At 40.6% G+C, this 19,369-nt stretch overlaps 1 protein-coding gene across 1 annotated transcript; it reads right to left on the bottom strand.

Annotated features, from left to right (window-relative positions):
* Nucleotides 1-1,965: 1,965 nt before the first annotated feature.
* slc6a4a (solute carrier family 6 member 4a) lies at nt 1,966-16,587 on the bottom strand. The gene is made up of 14 exons (XM_053321345.1): nt 16,409-16,587; nt 13,337-14,204; nt 11,895-12,029; nt 11,177-11,399; nt 9,440-9,578; nt 8,581-8,715; nt 8,304-8,407; nt 8,084-8,211; nt 7,845-7,957; nt 6,927-7,058; nt 6,399-6,498; nt 5,842-5,942; nt 5,141-5,308; nt 1,966-3,873 (listed from the first exon to the last, which is right to left on the bottom strand). Exons 2-14 carry the CDS (start codon nt 13,806-13,808, stop codon nt 3,799-3,801), a joined length of 2,025 nt encoding a protein of 674 aa, XP_053177320.1. The 5' UTR covers nt 13,809-14,204; nt 16,409-16,587; the 3' UTR covers nt 1,966-3,798.
* Nucleotides 16,588-19,369: the final 2,782 nt, after the last annotated feature.

Here is a 19,369-nt window from a genome sequence, read left to right on the forward strand (position 1 = left end):
ATTTCTGTAGAGAACTGAGGGGAGATACACAGAAAACGAGTTGAAAGATATGTCAAACTCTGCTGCACTCAGAAAAGTGGAAAGTCAAAGTGAGCTCCAGCAGTGATGTATTTAGGGCTATCACAGTGCAAAAGGCATGAAGGATTTCTCAAAATGACAGCAACCACAGGTTTGAGAAAGAGAGTAGGAATATACATGCACTCACAAACACAGCACCCAGGTTGGCTTGCTTAAATTAATATAAGAAAAGGGGTGGAAAGTATGATATGAGGGCTGGAATAAGAAATGAAATGAGCTGGAGTTCTTGATAGACACCTGATAGTGAGAGAGGCTGGCAGGCAACTAGGCAGATGCTGAGATGACAGGTACAGCAGAGGTGGAGGGATACGCTAGTTGTGCTGCGCTGTTTAATATAGATCTGCAGCGATAAGGCAAGACAGAGAACACAGGATGTGTCCGTCAGTCAGGGGCAGGGAGCCGAGAGGAAATTGCCACAATAAAGCACACATGCACACACATGTGCACACACATGCGCACACACATGCGCGCGCACACACACACACACACACACACACATATATATATAGGAGAAGCCCCCGAAACACAAATCAGTGTGTGGATGGATCCAGAGAGATGCAATTAAACCAAAAAGTTGCCATTTTCAGTTTCATTTTCAAACCCTCACAAACCAAGAGGAAATGAATGCTGATGTGTGGACAGCTGGAACAACTTCATGCAGAAATAATTACTTTTCTAAAAGTTTCTTTGCACTGGCTCAGGATATACTGTACTCTGGCTACATAATGCACAACTGCACATCTGTTGCAGATTGGCAAACTGCTCAGATGAGTGCGAGCTGAAGACATATTCAGCTCCGTCCCCCCCCTTGTTCTTGTTCTGTGTGTGCATGCGTGTGTGTCTAAGCAATGTTTGCTGATTGCAGATTTGTTGGATTAATCAGTGATGACAACGAACCATCACGTTGTGCACATACAGTATGGACACACAGATGCACACACTGACTGACAGACAAACAATGCTTGTCCTGGCAGGTTCAGACAGCCAGCATTTAAAAGACTCAGAGCAACATATGATGAAGCCTTTGGGTCTCACTGCACGTTGTTGTGTCAGTCTACTTTTAAATCAGTCATAATACAGACTGAACATGATTTTTTCCATAAATGAGTATAGAGTAATAGTTTTCACATGTTTATCATAGATAAAACATGGCTTACCAGATGTTGTTCTGTGTGCCAAATATGAACTGACAGCTCATTATACAGTCACTGAGGATGCTAATAGAGTTGTTACTCTCTATAAACACAGTAACAGTAAACAGTGACACACAGGGCAGCCCTGATGGACTACATTGCCAACGTTCCACTGCATTGCTGCTTGGTTGAGAACCTCATCTGCTGCTGTTTAGCTTGGTAGTTTCTTAATAGAAACATGTATCTCTACACAATGGAGGAGATGGCATAAAAGGCCAGAGATTTTAAGGGATAATTCACCAAAATCACAAAAAGGGGACTGTATTTACCATGTATCTACCATTTTGATAGTGTGTTTCAATTCATTTTCAGGCTTTCAAATATAAAAAGGAACAATGTATGAACATGTGCATGGGCAGATACCACTGGAGGTAAGGAATTCAGTGAACTGACCCTTTAAAGCACTGCCACCGGATACAAAACTATCAAACCAGTCAGAACTCTTCTGTTAGTCCCAGTAGTAAGAATATGTGAAATGTGAAGTTTTGACACTTCAAATTTTAAACACTTTTCTATCTTCACAGTACCCCATGTCTGTTTTTGGATGTAGTATATGGTGTTGGTATATTTTCAGTATTTATTATGTGTGTTCATGTTCATGTTCCTGACTGAGTATTCAATAGTTTTAAAACAAGCATCAAATACTGTGCAACATGAGACCAATGCATGAATAAAAGAATCACTCAACAGATGCTAGAGGTTATTATTTATTTCCATATATCTTTATTATCTGTCATTTCCCATATATTTATATATCTTTAATCTATACAGGTGTATTTCTCAATACAGTCTTTTATTGACATACATAGATCTTATATAAGCTTGAGAGGTACGAGAGAGAGAGGCAAGAGGGAGTTTAATTCCTTCATAGGATATTTTGGCAGTTAACAAGACAACAGGAGATCACATCACAAACACACGCACACGCGCACATACACACACACACACACACACACATTTGAAGTACAGTATACACACACATCACAGCATGCACACATAAAGGGGCTGAATACCTCTAAACCTTTTTGATCAACTGACAATCATACTGTGCACCGACATACTAACCAAGGTGCACACACACACACACACACACACACACACACTGACACATGAGTACTAAACACACACACACATTCATACATCCGTAAGGGAAGGAGACAGGTATTCACAGGATAGATTACACCAATACCAGACTGACTAGTAAATACACATGTAGATGTACAGTACTCGCCATATTTTAACTCCTGCTCCTACATACACACAGATACATACATACACTCTCTCTGTTTCCAGCACAAACGCACACACACACACACACACACACACACACACACACACACACACACACACACACACAGGCATGTGCATACACACCCAAACTCACTGATTTTTGGTAGAAAGTAAAGAGTAGTAACGCTGATTTTCAGACTATGACACTGGAAATGTTATTAGCTCTGATCCATATTTGGTTTCTATGCAGAACATCACCATGATTAAACAAAGAAAATCAGCACTATGTATCATAATAGTATGTCATATTGAAGTGTGGAAGGTCAAAATGACAGCAATGATACATTCTGAAATAATCTTATCTTAAAACATCTTATATTGCAGTTATAGAATGAAAACACATGCTCAACAGAGTGGTTCCGCCTTCTTCTTCTTTTTTTTTTTAGTGGACATAACAGTCGTCGTTTTACACACACACACACAGAGTCAAGCACACACACACACACACATGGCCACACACTTACACATTCAAGTCACCAACAGACAATGCTTCACAGTGTAAGGGAACTCATTGCAAATCCGTCCTTCGTCCGAGATGCCACCAAATAAACACAGGCTGTCAGTCAATACCTAACAGAACACAACTACAATATTGAAACATCTTTAGAAATATAAACAGAACAGATATATTTGGCTTCAGTAACAGATGTTAAAAGATACCTGAATTTTGCTACATATCAGAATGCAACTTAACAGCACAATATGAAAATACAACCATAAAAATGATGTGTGGATTGAAAGTTAACTATCTAAGCCTTCCCCAACTGAAATCATCGCAATGTGCAGTATCTCCAGTTTGAAAGCATGTTATATTGTCTACATGAACACTGATTGTATCATAATTTATATAATTGTATAAAATATCTGTAAGACTGTATAACCTGAAGAAACGGGTGGTCACTAAATAACTTAGGTGCCACATTTTTTTTAAAGAAAGATGTGAATGCTGAAAATACTGAAAAGAAGCTCTGTGCTTTGCAGCTGAAGACCGCCGCAAAACTGAACCAACATCAGGAACTGAACAAACCCAAGCTAAACTAAACTACTACAGCCTGGCTCCATCTAACTCCACCTTTATCTCTAGATTTCGGTGTGAGAAAGATGAACAGGTGTAGGAGATGTGTGAAAAGAGGCAAAGACGGTGAAAGGTAGCCCCCTTGTCCTGTAGTTTTTCAGTATGACCAGAAGAGAGCGCTCTAGGTAGTTAGAGCACCACCTTCATTTGGTCAGGGTTTTGTCAGATTGCGTTGGTGACAATGAAGTCTCTGTGTTGGTTACTGCTGGGCTCTGGAGTGATACTCTTTAACAGGCGCTGTGAATACAGAGACAGAGACACACAGAGGGGAAGATAAGAGAAACATAAGATACAGAAATATACAACTTTTACTTGAAACTGACAAGGAATAATTTACAATGCGGGTAACAATATGCTCGTGAGAACATGTGATGTCCAGTCATGCCATTTGAATTAATTACGAGTACCTTCTCAATACATTGTTTGCTGCAGAATGATGTGAAGAAAAGTAACACGCGACCTCAGTTCCGTTACAAAGAGACACTGCATCATTTTGACCTCGCTCGGTCTCATGTGTCCCCAGGAGTTACATGGACGCTGTCTCTTTTCACTCATATACGCATACAAAACCACAAAGACCGCACGTTGACAACATGTGTCAGTGTCATTGTGCACCCTGGCAGCATTGTCAATATTGGACAAACGCCAAAGAAGGCCTGTTTATCAGCCTCTTTGATGTCCTCCTCCCTTCTGTGAGCTCTAACACAGGGCTTAACAAGATAATAATCACGATGATGAGAAGATGTTTTGTATTATTATATAATTTTCAAGGGGCTAGTTACGATAGAGTAACAGAATAATATCAGGATGATATTGCAAATGACAAGTTTTACCAGTGATGCTGATTTGACTTTAGTTTGTCAGGCATTGTGTAGTGATACTAAAGTGCTGCTGATGGTGTTGTCTCCTTCAGGTCTTACCCTTTATCCTCCAATCTGGCAGCGTAACAGCCCACATATACATTACAGTGTGACTGTGTGTGTGTTTGTATGAGGGAATGACCAATGTGCCTGTTTTTAGAGGCCTGCGTAGATTTGGGTGTGTGTGAGTGATGGTAAGTGTGTGTGCGTCGACAGGTGATGCCCTACATGTAATTATGAGTGTGTGTGTCTGTTTGTGTGTGTGTGTGGTGGGGGCGGGGGGTTAGGGGGACTGGAAGTTGTCATGACTTTTTTTCTCACTAATCTCTGGCTTGTGCTTCCTCTGTGTTCCTTTGATCCTGATGATCTCCAGTCATGTGTTCACAGGAGAGGGTAGACCCTGACAGTGCACGTGAGACAGTGGGAGGGCAAAAGAAACAGAAGCAATCCCTGTCTTTGGACAAGTGTCAGTGACAGAAGAACAAAGGTCAGGAGAGGAATTGGGTGAGAGGGAGAAGGACAGAACAAGAGAATATGTGTTGAAAATGAGTGGCACCATCGAAAATAGATGTAGCTACTCTCTAATGTGAAGTAAAGAAAGGGAGAGAAACTGAAAGTGGAGGGAAAGAAAGGAAATAGTGTACCTGTTTGAATGTGCCCTTGGCACTGAGCAAGTAGTAAACCATGTAGGCAGGCACACAGATGAATGAAGACACCCCAATGCAGTAGCCCAGGACGGTGGTCCATGGAGGGTAGTGGTAGTGAAACAACTTGACATCTGGAGGGAAGGCCAGGAAACTGATGATGATGAACTGAATAAGATAGGGAACAAAAACAGAGATCAGACTCAATTAGAATCAAACATCAGGATAAATATGCAACAACTGTCCTTAAAGTTAAAAACGTTTAATGAGCCAGATAAGATCATTATTTAAATGTATGTGCAGCATCAGTGTTTAGTGTTTAGGCTCTGACCTCATTGCTCCCCACAAAGAAACATCAACAACAACTCACACAGCAGGGAGTGACAATACTAACTTCCACCCTAGGGGGATGCTGGGGTTTAGTTGGGTTTTTAAAACATTGTATGAGTGGCAGTGATGACAGCTGGCATGCAATAAAGTATGTGAGTGGCTCGAAGGCATCACTTTCAAGTAAACCATAGCTGCTCCAAGTTCTGTATCTTCAACTGTACCAGCTGTAACTTCAGGTGCTTGTACCAACTTTTGACACAACTTAGCACTGTTTTAACAGTGTTTGCATGACTTGTGTGTGTGTGTGTGTGTGTGTGTGTGTGTGTGTGTGTGTGTGTGTGTGTGTGTGTGTGTGTGTACATGAGCCTCACCAGGAGAAAGCAGGGACAGATGGCCACCCAGCAGATCCTCCAGAACCAACCCGGGTAGAAACCAAGCATGAGATGGATGTCATTACAGAAACGGTTGGTACCTGGAACACACAGACACACAATCACTACGAGTACCACGAGATCATGATTGTACTAAAAACAATACTGTACAAAATAACAGATACAGATATGCAGCGCTAACTAGAAGGAATGCATATTTATCTTGTGTCTGCCTGTGACTAAAACTACACAAAGAGCTGAGAAGGTCAATAAGTCAGTACCATAATGCACAGATTAATTCATGGGCATTTTTGCCTTTATTTGACAGTATATGGCATAGAAGCCGACATGAAACATGGAGAGAGAGAATAACATGTAGCAAAGCAGTCGCTTGCCAGAATCGAACCAGGGACGCTGTCGTTATGTGGCATGCATGTTCCGAGAGTTCAAATTTGTGTTGCACTTTTTTCCCACCAGTATCACCTCCAGCATTACTGTCAGTGAAGTCACAAATGATCACCATCATCATTACAATTACCATCATTCCTCACACTTACCATAGAACCAGGAAACAGCGATGACTTCGAGCAGGACCACAGTGATGACTGCAGGACCTGTGGCATACTCTTCAAACAGCTTCACAACAAAAGCTCCTCCCTGAAATGAGAGAGAGGAGGAATTTCTGAAAAGCTACTTAATAATTGTGCTCATGCAAGAGAGCTTCCTCTACAAAGTATAAAGACGTTGATTAGGTTAATATGTTGTTTTATAGAGCAGAGACGAATTAGTCACTTCCTTACTTAGTGAGGGTTGGAAATAAACGGATTACAAAGACGGCGCTAATCTGATTTCAGCTAATTATTACTGCAGTTCATTACATTACCTAAAATAAAACAGTAAAGCCTAAAACACTTTCAACAATATCATTTTATTGGTTTAAAATATATTTGAGTGGAAATTAGAGGTATTTTTGAAAAATGTAACAAAAAATAATTTAGGCCATAGACTTTACTGATGGGCATGATGATTGAGAAGGATATTGACATTGTTATAGCAACCTGTATACTAATGGTTTTTTAACTTACATTTGTGAGTGTGGAAAGAGCCCCCAGGTAGCAGACACACACAAGGCCAAGGACAAACCATTCTCGTCTCTTAGCCAGTAAATTGGGGAACTCATCAAGCATAGCTGTGATCACTCCCTCCAACCCTGCAAACTGCAGACATGAATGCACACAAGAGAGAGAGAGAAAGAGATGGAGACAAATATAAGCAGAGAAGAACTCATCAGAAGACAAAGAAAACTCAAAATGAAAGCATTTTACACAGCAAGACTGTGGAAAAAACTTCACTGATAGAAATGTTACGTGTTATCAAAATGTTGGTAATCTAATCTAATCTAATCAATCCAGTAGTAGGATTACACTTCCAGCAATTCATTCAACCCTGACGAAAAATCCTTGAGTATCACAGCTTCCAGAGCAAAAAAAAAAAAAAAGAGCAAAAAGAAAGTTTAGCTGCCACAACATGAATCCATGTACACAAGCCGTTTTTCAGTAATATCCTTAGTCATAAAATCCAGGAGCATATAGTAAACCCCAATGCAGATACACTGATTATCAGCCCATGATAAGAGTCTTACGGGTCTCTCCAGCTGGCTGCCTCAAAGCAGATAAACACATGTTTACACGGGCAAGATCACCACACAACAGTGATATTAAAGTCCTATCACACTGATTTTTCGTCGACTGTTATCCAGACAGCGAGGACAAATAACACCCAACACAGCGAGTACAACAGGCAAACACAGGTCAGGCAGAACAAGGCATTTACAAGGCAAATATGAAACCTCTGTTTCTAGGTGAGAGTGCACACAAGAGCTGGGCACTGGGCAACAACAGAATCAGATAGATTACAATAAGGAGAGTGGGGCATGTGAGGATATATCAAACAGAGCATTGACCCGGCTGTTGTAACGTTTCGACTACAATAAGCCAACTCACCGTGCTATCCAGACCCAACATGATGATCATGAGGAAGAAGATGATGGCAAAGAAAGTGGCACCAGGCATGTTTGTTATGGCTTCTGCATAAATAATGAACAACAGACTGGGACCTGGAAAGAACGAGAGAGTGGCAGGTTGAAAGAGGTATTTGTAGATCACTATTTCAGTTCAATCTGTTGCTTTTTTTTGTCCAACACTGTGACCTTTAGTAAGGAATTGTTGGTGTGGTGTCTTACCGGCATCCTTTGCTACAGCACCCACATCCTGGTGCCTCATCTCAGCCATGTAGCCCAGTACAGTAAAGATGACAAAGCCAGACAGAAAGCTCGTCAGGCAGTTCACAGAGCTGGTGACCAAAGCGTCTCTGAAAGGGAGCGAAGGGAGTAAAGTTTTAGACTTGTTTGCCATAACTGCTGGAATCTTTGCAGGGATCATAAGTGGGTTAAAATATCTCACTTGTAGCAGTTGTTGTGAAACGGGTTGTAGCTGGCAAAGGCAAGTAGAACGCCAAACCCCGGACCCAGAGAGAAGAAGATCTGAGCTGCTGCATCAATCCACACCTTTGAGAGTGAGGAAGAGAGGAAGTTTGATGATGAGGGAAAAGAGAAATAGAGCAGGATTGGAGAAAATGATGTATGTTAAGACAAAAAGTATTTAAAAATAAGAGCAGTATGAACATTTCAAACTAGGAGGAATCAAAGAATGCTTTGCTAGATTTTACCAACTGACTTACTGTAGTGCTGAGAAGTTTCTCCCAATCAGGTTTGAGATAGAAAACCACACCCCTCCAGGCCCCTGGCAGAGTGGCCCCACGGACGAGCAACACCAGGAGGACCAGATAGGGAAAGGTAGCAGTCACCCAAACTACCTAATGCAGAAAAAGAAATAATTCACTTTACTGCTGATGACGTCTCACTGAGTCACAGTGCTCATGCTCAAATATCACTGTCTATAAAGTAATGGAAACACTTGCTGCTGCTGAAAACATAACAAATATCTTATGCACTAGTACATTTTGCCTTTATTGCACGGTCGAAAATATAGACAGGAAACATGAGACATCAAACAAAAGTCTTTACCTCTTGCCCCCAGAATGCCTCTGTAGATACATTTTAATATACAGCCAAATGCTGCTTTTGCAAACTGTTTTGAATAAAAGAGCTGCAGCTGGGGGCCACATATGTAAGAAGGAAAAAGTTAAGATCATGTGTCACCAACACCAGCTAGTACTGTACTGTGAAGTATAACTGCATCACATTGATCCTGTCTATCCTTTCATTGCTCTATCCCTGATATGACTGTTTTCAACATTAAACAAAATGTATTGAGCAGAACTGTTGGGAGTATTATATATTGGTCTTCAAGGCCTGCCTGGTCTTTAAGGGCTTCGTTTTTTGAACCACAAACCATTTAACTTTGAGACTTCCTCTCTAACCAACTTTTCTGTCCATGATGATGAATGGTAATGAGGGTGATGAATGGAAGCAGAACAACTGTTCTTCTCTCTGCCTCTCTGCCTCCATCAAGCCATCCATCCATCCATCCGCTCTAACTGACACCCCCATCAGCCATGCAGGCGCCCCTTCAGTTACCTTTCCAGACGTCTTGACTCCCTTCCAGATGCTGAAGTAGACGATGGTGAAGATGAAGAGCAGGCAGAGGGCCAACTGCCAGCTAACAGAGCCCAACTGGTGCAGACCTTCAGAGAGGTGGACCTGCAACACCTGTCGACTGGAGAGAGGAGATGGGGCAGGAGGGATGTTGGGGTGGAGAGGTGAAGTCATTGGGGAGGGGGTGCAAAGAGGGAAGACAATGGAATAGACAACAATTACAGGGTGAAATTGCATGACAGCAAGGAAAAGTAGAGGAGAGGAGAGGGAGAGTCGTGGGAATCGAGGAAATGTGAAATATCACAAAGTAAATGAAGGGGAAAGGAAAGGGAAGGTAAAAGGAAGGAGAAGAATGCAGAGAATAATAAGTGTTAGAGGAGATAAGGGAAAGTATGGATACAAAAGACAGGGTGAAGTGAAGGGATATTGAGAAATTGGGAAGTAGAGGAAAAATAATACAACATACGTGATCTAGAAAAGAACAGCAAGAAATGAAGGAGTAAGACACAGTACAAAGATGAGGAGAAACATAAAAGTATATAGGGAGAGAAGGACTACTGTATACAATTATGGTTCAATATGCTCCTGACATATGATATGAAATATTGAAATAATAAATGGGCTATAAGGAACGTTCACCTACAGCAAGAAGATGGAGAGACCAGACAAAACAAAACAAGAGGGCCTTGACTGACTTTAGGTCTATGGCAAATACTGTATATGTCAATAAACAAAGTTTATACAAGCTAAAGTTGAAAAAAAACAGAGGGAGGCTGAAATGAACAGTGAGGTTAACATTTGGTCACAGGTTAAACACACAGAGCTAGGACGATAAAACAGAGCCGTGATTTATGTTGAAAACAGGAAATTCTGGCGCCAGACTGACTTGTGGAATTTGTTACTTTAAAACTTGAATTAGGAAAAGTCAACTATGGATAAACCCTGAATCCTTCTCAGTGGGACGACAGACACGGTCTACTGAGCAGCTGATAATATTGAGCCTTTAGAGTCCCAAAACAGTCAAGAATAAATAAGACATTGTTATGACACCGCTATGGTTTTAAGTTACTGCAAAAATACAAAATAAAAAAACCCACTTGACTGTATTGACTACCCTCATTATTTTACACCCTGGCTGTCTCTGATAGTCATTGTGTGAACGACACGCTAAATATTTCTTAATACTTTTCTTTCTTCTCTTGCATTCACAGCCATTTCTCTCTCCCTTATTTTTGTCTTGCCTCTCACCCTCCACCTGCTCCTTTAACTTAAAAGGGTCATTCATATTCTGGCAGGTTAATTTGAGAGTGACCGGAGAACTTTCCAGTGTGTTATAATATCTATCCAAACAAATTCTTCACTAGTCAACAGAAAAAAAAATGAAAGTGGAACAACTGTACAACAACAATACTATACTGGTACAATTTGTCAACTTTGACTTGGGTAGCAAATTTAATATTATCCGTGAGTTGTACTTCTTTTAGTAGGTCACACCTGAACCATCCCAGGTCAGGGTTAGGGTCATGCATTGGCAAAATATATAATGCTGCAATGCATTCACATCAGTGCGGGGGATTAGAGGTAAATCTGTGAGGGCTCTTAAACACCAGAACCAACCCTGTAGTCGCTCTGTGAAAGTAATCCTCCCCCCTTCACTGGACTTCTCCCTACTGTGTAGCTCTCCCCCTACACCTCTACATCTGACTTACATGCACTTACGTATAGAACTCCTCGGCGGGGGAGGTAGAGGAGTTGGTCCACGACACATTTCGGTCGGTGTACATGTAGCTGTGGCAGCTGTGTGTGTTCCACTCGTTGTTGCAGGTGGCCCAGGGCAGGGTGGACCGGAACGACGATAATAGATAGTACAAAGCCCAGGCCATGATGGTGTTGTAGTAGAATGCAACGTAGAGGGCTATGATGCAGATGGCAAAGCCTATGCCTGGAGGAGTGGAAAAAATAGTACTTTTAAAAAATAGTATAGTAAATAAAAGAGCGAAGAAAATGTGTAGTATGTATATGTTTTTGTGTGCAGTATGTGACACAAGTCACTCATGCCATCAGACGTCAGTGGTGGTTTTAATCCAATTCAAGTTCCTACTGGGTGACATTTCTGAAGAACAATAATTTACATACTATCAAATTTCTGAGTATCTGGCATTTGGCGTAGAAATGTGACGATTTCCATAACAGAGAGTCAGTGCATCTCACTAGATGTACAAGAAGCTATGGATGCTCTTCAAGGCAACAGCACTGAGGGAGGTGAGGAGGTTAAATGAGCTGTCTCTCAGACTGCTGTCCCTTGAGCTAGCTGAAGGCTCCAATTTTCTCTCATGTTCTCTTCTCTACACCTTTTTCTTTTTTTTAATCCAAGCTATTACTGTTAATCGATTTTTCCCTGTATTTTGTTCTCTCTACAGTACATTCCCTCGGTTACCTTTGAAGATGGGACAGATGTGTTTCCAGATGGAGATGCAGCCGCTACGGTGGAACTGTCCGAGAGCCAGCTCCATGTAGAAGAGAGGCACACCTCCAAACACCGCCATCAACATGTAGGGCAGCAAAAAGGCACCTGGACAGAGACATGGGGACAGAGGTAATTTGGAGGTAAGAAATGAGTGAGGGAAAGGGAGAAAAAAAATGCAGGGATGCATGTGGAGAGGAAGAAAGAGAAGGAGAAGTGAGAGGTGAATTATTACAAGAGAGAAGTTATGTAAGAGTGGTAAAAAGTAAATTACACTCATGAGGAACACTACACATTCACGCTCCATCTGTCATCTCAGTAGTTCTCTCAATGACTCACAGTCAACCGAAGAACATTAAACAGCACTCTGTAAAAATCATTAAATATTGTGAGCACCTCGTAATTTAAATAACCCGACTCCTTTCAAAAACAACAGTGCATATTTTCCTAGTTTCATATTACTCTGCATTTAAAGTGCTATGTGGAAATTTTGTTTTAATAATGACATATTAGGACTACTGCAATGTTGATTTTGCTTTTTGCAAAGAGAGGATGGAGCTCTTATTTATACTATGAGACGAAAATGTACAAAAGTGATGAAAGGAGAATTAAAGACCAAATACTGAGAAACAAAAGAGCAAGAGCCAGATCTTTGGACTCTTCAGCTTAATGTGCAGAATTGATAACACTCTCCCTTTCTTTCTTTCTTTCTTTCTTTCTATCAGATTATCAACTTATTTTATGTGCATGTGTGTGGATCAGTGTGTACATGTGTGTGTGTCTCTTTGTGACATGAAAGCAAAGATAAGGGTTGATTGAGCAGCTGCCTGGGAGACAGGTTATTAAGCAGGGAGAAAGAGACTGAAGGCGTTCTCATAAAAACCACAATTAATACTGTTGCCTCTATCAAGTGTCTCCCAGTCCCCATCTCTACCTCGCTCTGTGAGCCACACACAGAACACAGGAAATTGCAAGATTTTATTATTGCAAATTCAATAAAAGTGGAAAGGGAGGCCCTGTTTGCTGCTAGGTGAAGATCGTGTAGTAGCAGAGCACCAGCAGACCACACAGACTTTGAGAAAACATACAATAGGCTTAGCTGTTTATAACTTTGATTGTGCAAGAAATAAGCAAAATCACACACTAACAATACACAACTTTAAGTCTTGCATTTCTCTTCCTCTGTGCATTTTACTTTAGGTGCTCATGATGCAGAAATCATGACTCTCCATCATATTCCATCTTTAATGACGTAAAATGCTGCGGTGTAATTCAAACCATAAAAGACCCTTTTCTTCTTTCTAATCCCTAAAATCCTGTTTACTCTAGCGTGGGATCTCATGTATTATCATCTCCAACCCATCCCACCCCTTATCTTCCTCTTAAGAGGGAGATAACATCTTTTGCCTCCTCACCTCCTCCATTTTGGTAGCAGATGTAAGGGAAACGCCAGACATTTCCCAGGTCTACGGCATAGCCGATCACAGAGAGCAAGAAGTCCATCTTCTTGCTCCAGGTTTCTCTGGGCCTCTCCAAGCTGGTTTGTTGGACCACCAGGGTCCTGAAGCCTCCCAGTGGCGCAGAGGACCCAGTGCCACCTCCTTGTGCAGAAGCCATACCCCCAGAGGAAGCCTCAGTCCCTGGTCCCTCTTTGGGGCTCTGAGGAGTGGAAGTAGTGAAACCATTGGACACCTGTTGACCAGAGCTGGAGTTCAGACTCTTGGTTCCTTTCTCTGGGACACTGTCAGACAGCATCAGTCTACCATTTTCTTGCTGTGTCCCTTCTTCGTCTCCCCCCACCTCCTCTTTCACTTTGTCCTTCCCTGCTTCATTCTCCCCCTTGTCCATTGTCAACATGCTCGTCATCATCATGTCTTTTGTCTCCATTGGGTCGTGTGGATGTTAGTGTTGGCGAGGCGGTTAGGGGCGGAGAGAGGTTCTCAGTGATGATGAAGGGAATGTGGGACTGTTGTCTGATATGGTGCCCATGAGGGGAACATAAGGTTTATGAGAGTGAGGGAACGGTGCAGTGACAGTATGGGGTCAAATCTGGCCAGAAAAAAAAAAGAAAAAGACACGTCCTTCTTGGACAGGTAAAAGAGACAGGGAACAGGAGGCCAGAGCTAACAGATGAGAATGGGGCCAGTATGAGGGGAGGTGTGTGTATGTAGGAGAGGGCAGACTGGATGTAAGAGGAGAGAGATCTGTTTGAACAGGATGGGACCACCGGAAGAGTTACATGAATTTTTGGATCCCCACAAACGGCACGTTGTCTGAGACACTCTGCAACACAGACCAGAGACAGACAAAGTGTTAGTCAGCTTTAAATTATTCTTCACTCGAGAAATTGAAACTCATAGTAGATGGCTCCTTGGCCACATTTGTGAGACTCTGGCAACTATTTATAGACTACGCTCGAGCCAAACTCCTGACTCACACACCTATCCGAATAGAAGTTTACAAGTTTTTCTGGTCCTGTTTCTATCTCCATGTTTTTTTTGGGTTGTTTTTTTCTTCTTAGCCCACGTCTTGATATGAATTCTATTTAGAGTAAGAGTGTTTTGTTTCTGTATTAGTTTTTTTGTCACATGGTCGCTATGTTGACAAAAATGATTCTACAGTGACCTTATAAAATGTATATTATTAGTCTTTCTGTGTTTCTTTATGGTATAAGTGTTCAGACTATGATGATGAAATATGGCTGAGCCCAAATGTTAGGTCTTGTTTTGTATGAATGAATGTCCAAAAACAAAGTGTACCAACTGAGGGGATTGTGCAGGGACATGCCGATTTACTCATGCCTCTCATTTCATGCTACGTCTCAGTTGCATAACTTGTTTAAATGCTTATCTGATCAAAGCCATATAATGGGGAGAAATCAGAAACCATAAACAAGCACCAGCAGGCAGGAAACACAAGAGAAAAATCTCAAAAGATAGAAGACAAATGTGGAAATCTTAACATGTAATGATGTGTGTCAAATATGGAAATACGTTCTTTGCTGAACAGGTTCTTGTATTGTGAAAAACACTTCACAGACTACAGATTAGTAACAGTTAAAAAATGCATTATTCTTAAGGTTGGGTGTTTTTTGTCTTTTTAATTTTTCTCTTTAACCAGGACTAAAATTAGATGTAATTTCAAATATCATTACTAATATCATTTCAGTTATTTAAATGATGGGCAGGAATAAAAAGCTGTCATAATTAAATGTCCATATATAATTATTATACTGTACGGTTGATAAGATTTAAACAAAAGACCTACTATATATATATCTACATGAAGTATATCTTTTACATTGACAACTAACTTCTAAGTACAGACATTCCATTTACAAGAGATAATTCACAAATACCCAACATACAGCCCAAAAATGCTATCACATGAGTAACGGGTCACACTGAGAGGGCCATTTAAAAGAGGATTAGATTGTTTATAGTGTTAGCTCAATTAGTAATGAATGCCAGAATGTAGGAAGACTCAATTTACATGGAATGCCATTATCTTAATTAAGAACGACTGTCGGGCACGACATTCACTCCACACTAACATCTGACTACCACACAACCTTGTCATGTACCTGAACACTGAGGAAGAAGACAAACACTGGCTCACATTCTGTTAAACACAAACACTTTTTTTCTAGACATACCATACTCATAATTCCTGTTGAAAGCAATTAAAACTTTAAAAATAAAAATACAACACTGACTTCATTTCCATTGAAATCCTCGTGATTCTGAAAGAGTCTGAAAGAAGTAGAGTGCACTCCTTCTGAGTCTGACAAGTACACTTCACGATGCTTTAGAAGCTTAAAAGTGAAGGAAAGCTGACAGTTGCTATCTGACCAGTGATGACTGAAAAAGAAATGTGAGGATAAAGTGAAATGTGCATTTAATTATAAAAAAATAAACTAAAAAAAAAAGACAGAATCACTGGAAAATGTTATGTTCTCTGCAACGGTCTAAACTGTTATCCATCTAAGCTCTTAATGTGCCCACTGTCACACTGCCTCATGATAGAAGGTTGAGAAAAAACAGATATTGATAAATGACTTGGAGAAATATTAAATCTGACCTGCATGTGCACACATACTTAGGGGGGGATGGGGGGGCGATAGATGTTACATAGGCAAACCATAAAGTTAAGTGAATCATTATTAAAAGACCTACCCGTACTACAAATAAAAATAAATAAACAAATAATGGTATTTTTCTCTTTTACTGTTCCACTGAATAGACTTTAATAAATAAAAGGGAGAGTATGATGATTGCATCAAGATTTCAAGAGAGCCACGCTGAAAGGAGAAATGTGAGAAAAATAGCAATGTTCCATTATAAACCAACTCAAACAAGAAATAAAGACACTCTTTTGAGACATCTGTTACCTTAGTAAACTCCACTTAAAGGTAAGACAAAGCTTAAGCCACTTTTGATGAAAATAGAGTTTTTTTTAAAACCAGTTCACATGCATCCATACGTTACCTTTTGAGATGAGAAAGGATGACAAGTATAACCTGTGGCAGCTGAAACACGCACAAATAGCAGCAGCGGTAACTTCTACCCAAAACTTCAAGAATCCTGTGGTATTACAAAAACTTGCCAGAGAAACAGCGTGCACCAGCACATCAGGACACCGTGTTTGCCCATTGAGCTCTCAAACCTCTCTCATTTCTCTCTCCCTCTCTCTCCCTCCCTTGTTGTCCCTCTCTCACCACACACACACACTCTCTCTCTCACACACACGCACACACACACACACACACACACTTACACACATGCCACGCTCAGAGACGCACCGACATATGCGGAGATGCATGCGTTCAGACAGAAGATACTGTATAAACGCTGTGCGAGCTCAGACTTGCACACTTTGAAGTTTGATTAGATACATACAGTGACAATACAGCAATCAGCAAACAGCAATAATTGACTGTGGTTCAGGTTTCTTTACACACTATGATCATAGCAGAGCTCTCACACACACACACACACACACACACACACACACACACACACACACACACACACACTCTGCAGTCAGGGGAAGTTCTATCTTTGAGTAGTTCTGTGGCAATGTGGAGCGCTGTGTCAGCGTGATACTCACTATTCCCTGTGCATGCACACGCGTGCACACACACAAACGCTCTGTTTCTCCTTATGCTCTCATATTGCTTTCATCCTTCAATCTAGAGTCAGTCCTCCCATTTTTTCTCCTCTACTTCTCAAGTTCTTTCCTCATGTCATCACTGTACACACCTGCCATGGAGAGATTAGACTTGTGCTGCTCTGACCCTTGTCTCTCTGCATTTTTGAGTCACGTCCTGTTTCTTCAGACCAGCAGCTTATTCTGACATATTCATTTGGATGTCAAAGGATAAGGCATAATGCTTTGAAGGAAAACAACAAAGACAGTTATTTATTTTTTTCATTGATTTACTACTGTAGCTGTGTTCATTGTGAAATTGGCAGCAGAGCTTTGGTGATAAAACACAGCTATTTTCTGTGCACTTAACACACTGCACGCGCTACATGTGTTACTACAAGGTCAAGAGTCTAAGTACCTGAATCATCTTTCTGTACTCAGTGCAAGGCTGTGGTAGCACTGGGCAGCTCCCCACTGCATGTAGCCAACATTTCCTCTCTAGCCCTACTCCTACAGGTTATTGCTACAATTTCTCCTGGCTTACATGTAGATAAGGAAAAGATAAATCTGCTAGAAATTGTCAAATTGCACAGTAAGGCCTTTTTTTTCCAACAGTCAATATTCAGAATAAAAGAAAGTGTCAGGAGACGCAAAAAAAAAAGGAAAAAAAGAACAGAAAAAGTCCTTGAGTTGTATTTTGACTTCACCTCATACATCATTTGCATGTCAGAAGCACACGCATTTTTTCTACACATAATAATGTTGCATAAGCTCTATTGGTTGAGTAATTGTTATTGTGAAATGTATGCATGAGGAATTCAACCATGTTTCATGAAGTTATCTGAAAAAACCTCATGATGAACAGTATCAGCTCAAGAGCTTTCACCTCTGAAATCCCAAATGGGTGCCTGCTCAGTGTATCTTTTACTCTAAAATAACTCATAAAGCTGTGGGCTCTGTGCCAGCTTTTGTAACTTAGCTGTTTTTAAACACAGACCAACACCCTATGGTCTGGGGTATACACGTCAGGAATGGTTGAGTAAAAATAATATGCTTATCAGAGCCTGCTTTGGCAACTCTCAGGGGTTTTCCTTAATAGTTTTGGACTCTGGACAGTTGTAGACTTCCATCTCTATTAGCCAGCTTTCCTTCTTGGTAAGATTTAATCTCCATATCCATCTATCTAACTGTCACTATAAAACTCTTTTCCAAAAGATTTGAGAGTTTAAAAAAAAAAGTCAGATAATGATATATAGATTAATATTAATGTTGACTGCCTGTCTGTTGCTATCAGAGGCATTTCCACAGACAAATCATCAAATGTATAAAATGAATTTGATGACAAATAAGAAGACAACAAAGGAGAGAAGAACATTTTTCTTTTGGCCAGCTCTTGAGGCATGCCTGATCAAAACAGACACATCATCACACATTGCAGATTCATTTTTGAGTCCCACTGTTCTCTCACAGGACCACACATGGGTCGCATGTATGGCATTTCTTTTAATTAGTTAAACATGTGAAAATTATCACGAGAGGAAATGATCTCATGTTGCAAGTCGCTGACCCTGCACTCTGATGGAAGAGTTCAAGCAAAGTTTTACAGTATTTATCACTTGCTGCCCAATATCTTTTCATATATTAGCTCAATTAACTGACCAAACCATATGGCTGATTCTTGAGTTTATCTTATCACACTAAATGTAGTCTTTATCTAAATTTAAAAAACGACTGTTTTTAGATTAACTGTGTAATGATGTAGCTAATTGTTTAAATAGATTACTTTTTAAAAATAGTATAGTTTTTTTTTTAGTTTTTGTACAAAATACATTTACTATACTAAACATGCTCTCCCAATGTTATGCAAATAATATCATTGTGGGGGGAATTTACTTTCTTGATTGTTTCAGTTAATTCAGTGGTAATGTGCTTTAACTCAGGTGCCATGGTAACACATAAAATAATGTTGGAGCACTGTCTAATTCATACTCACACAAACCCACCTAAACATTTGTTCACACACATAAAGCAACACACATAAACGCTCTCTATCATAGACACAAACATGCACGCAGACGCAGCAGAGAGGTTTAGCTCCATATGTTTTCATCTGTACTTCATAAGTGTGTGCTATAGTTTCCCATGCTAACCTCTCATCATGTCAACTTGAACCCTGGCTAATTGAAAAATAAACAGTGTAGACAGACATAGGCGGAGAACGCTGTTTAGTGCATTAAGTTGCTAGCGTGAGCACTGTGGTGCCTCCACATCTGAACAAACAACACTTCATTAGTCTTGTA

This window comes from Scomber japonicus, chromosome 6 (assembly GCF_027409825.1).
Source record: "Scomber japonicus isolate fScoJap1 chromosome 6, fScoJap1.pri, whole genome shotgun sequence".
Lineage (NCBI taxonomy): Eukaryota > Metazoa > Chordata > Actinopteri > Scombriformes > Scombridae > Scomber > Scomber japonicus.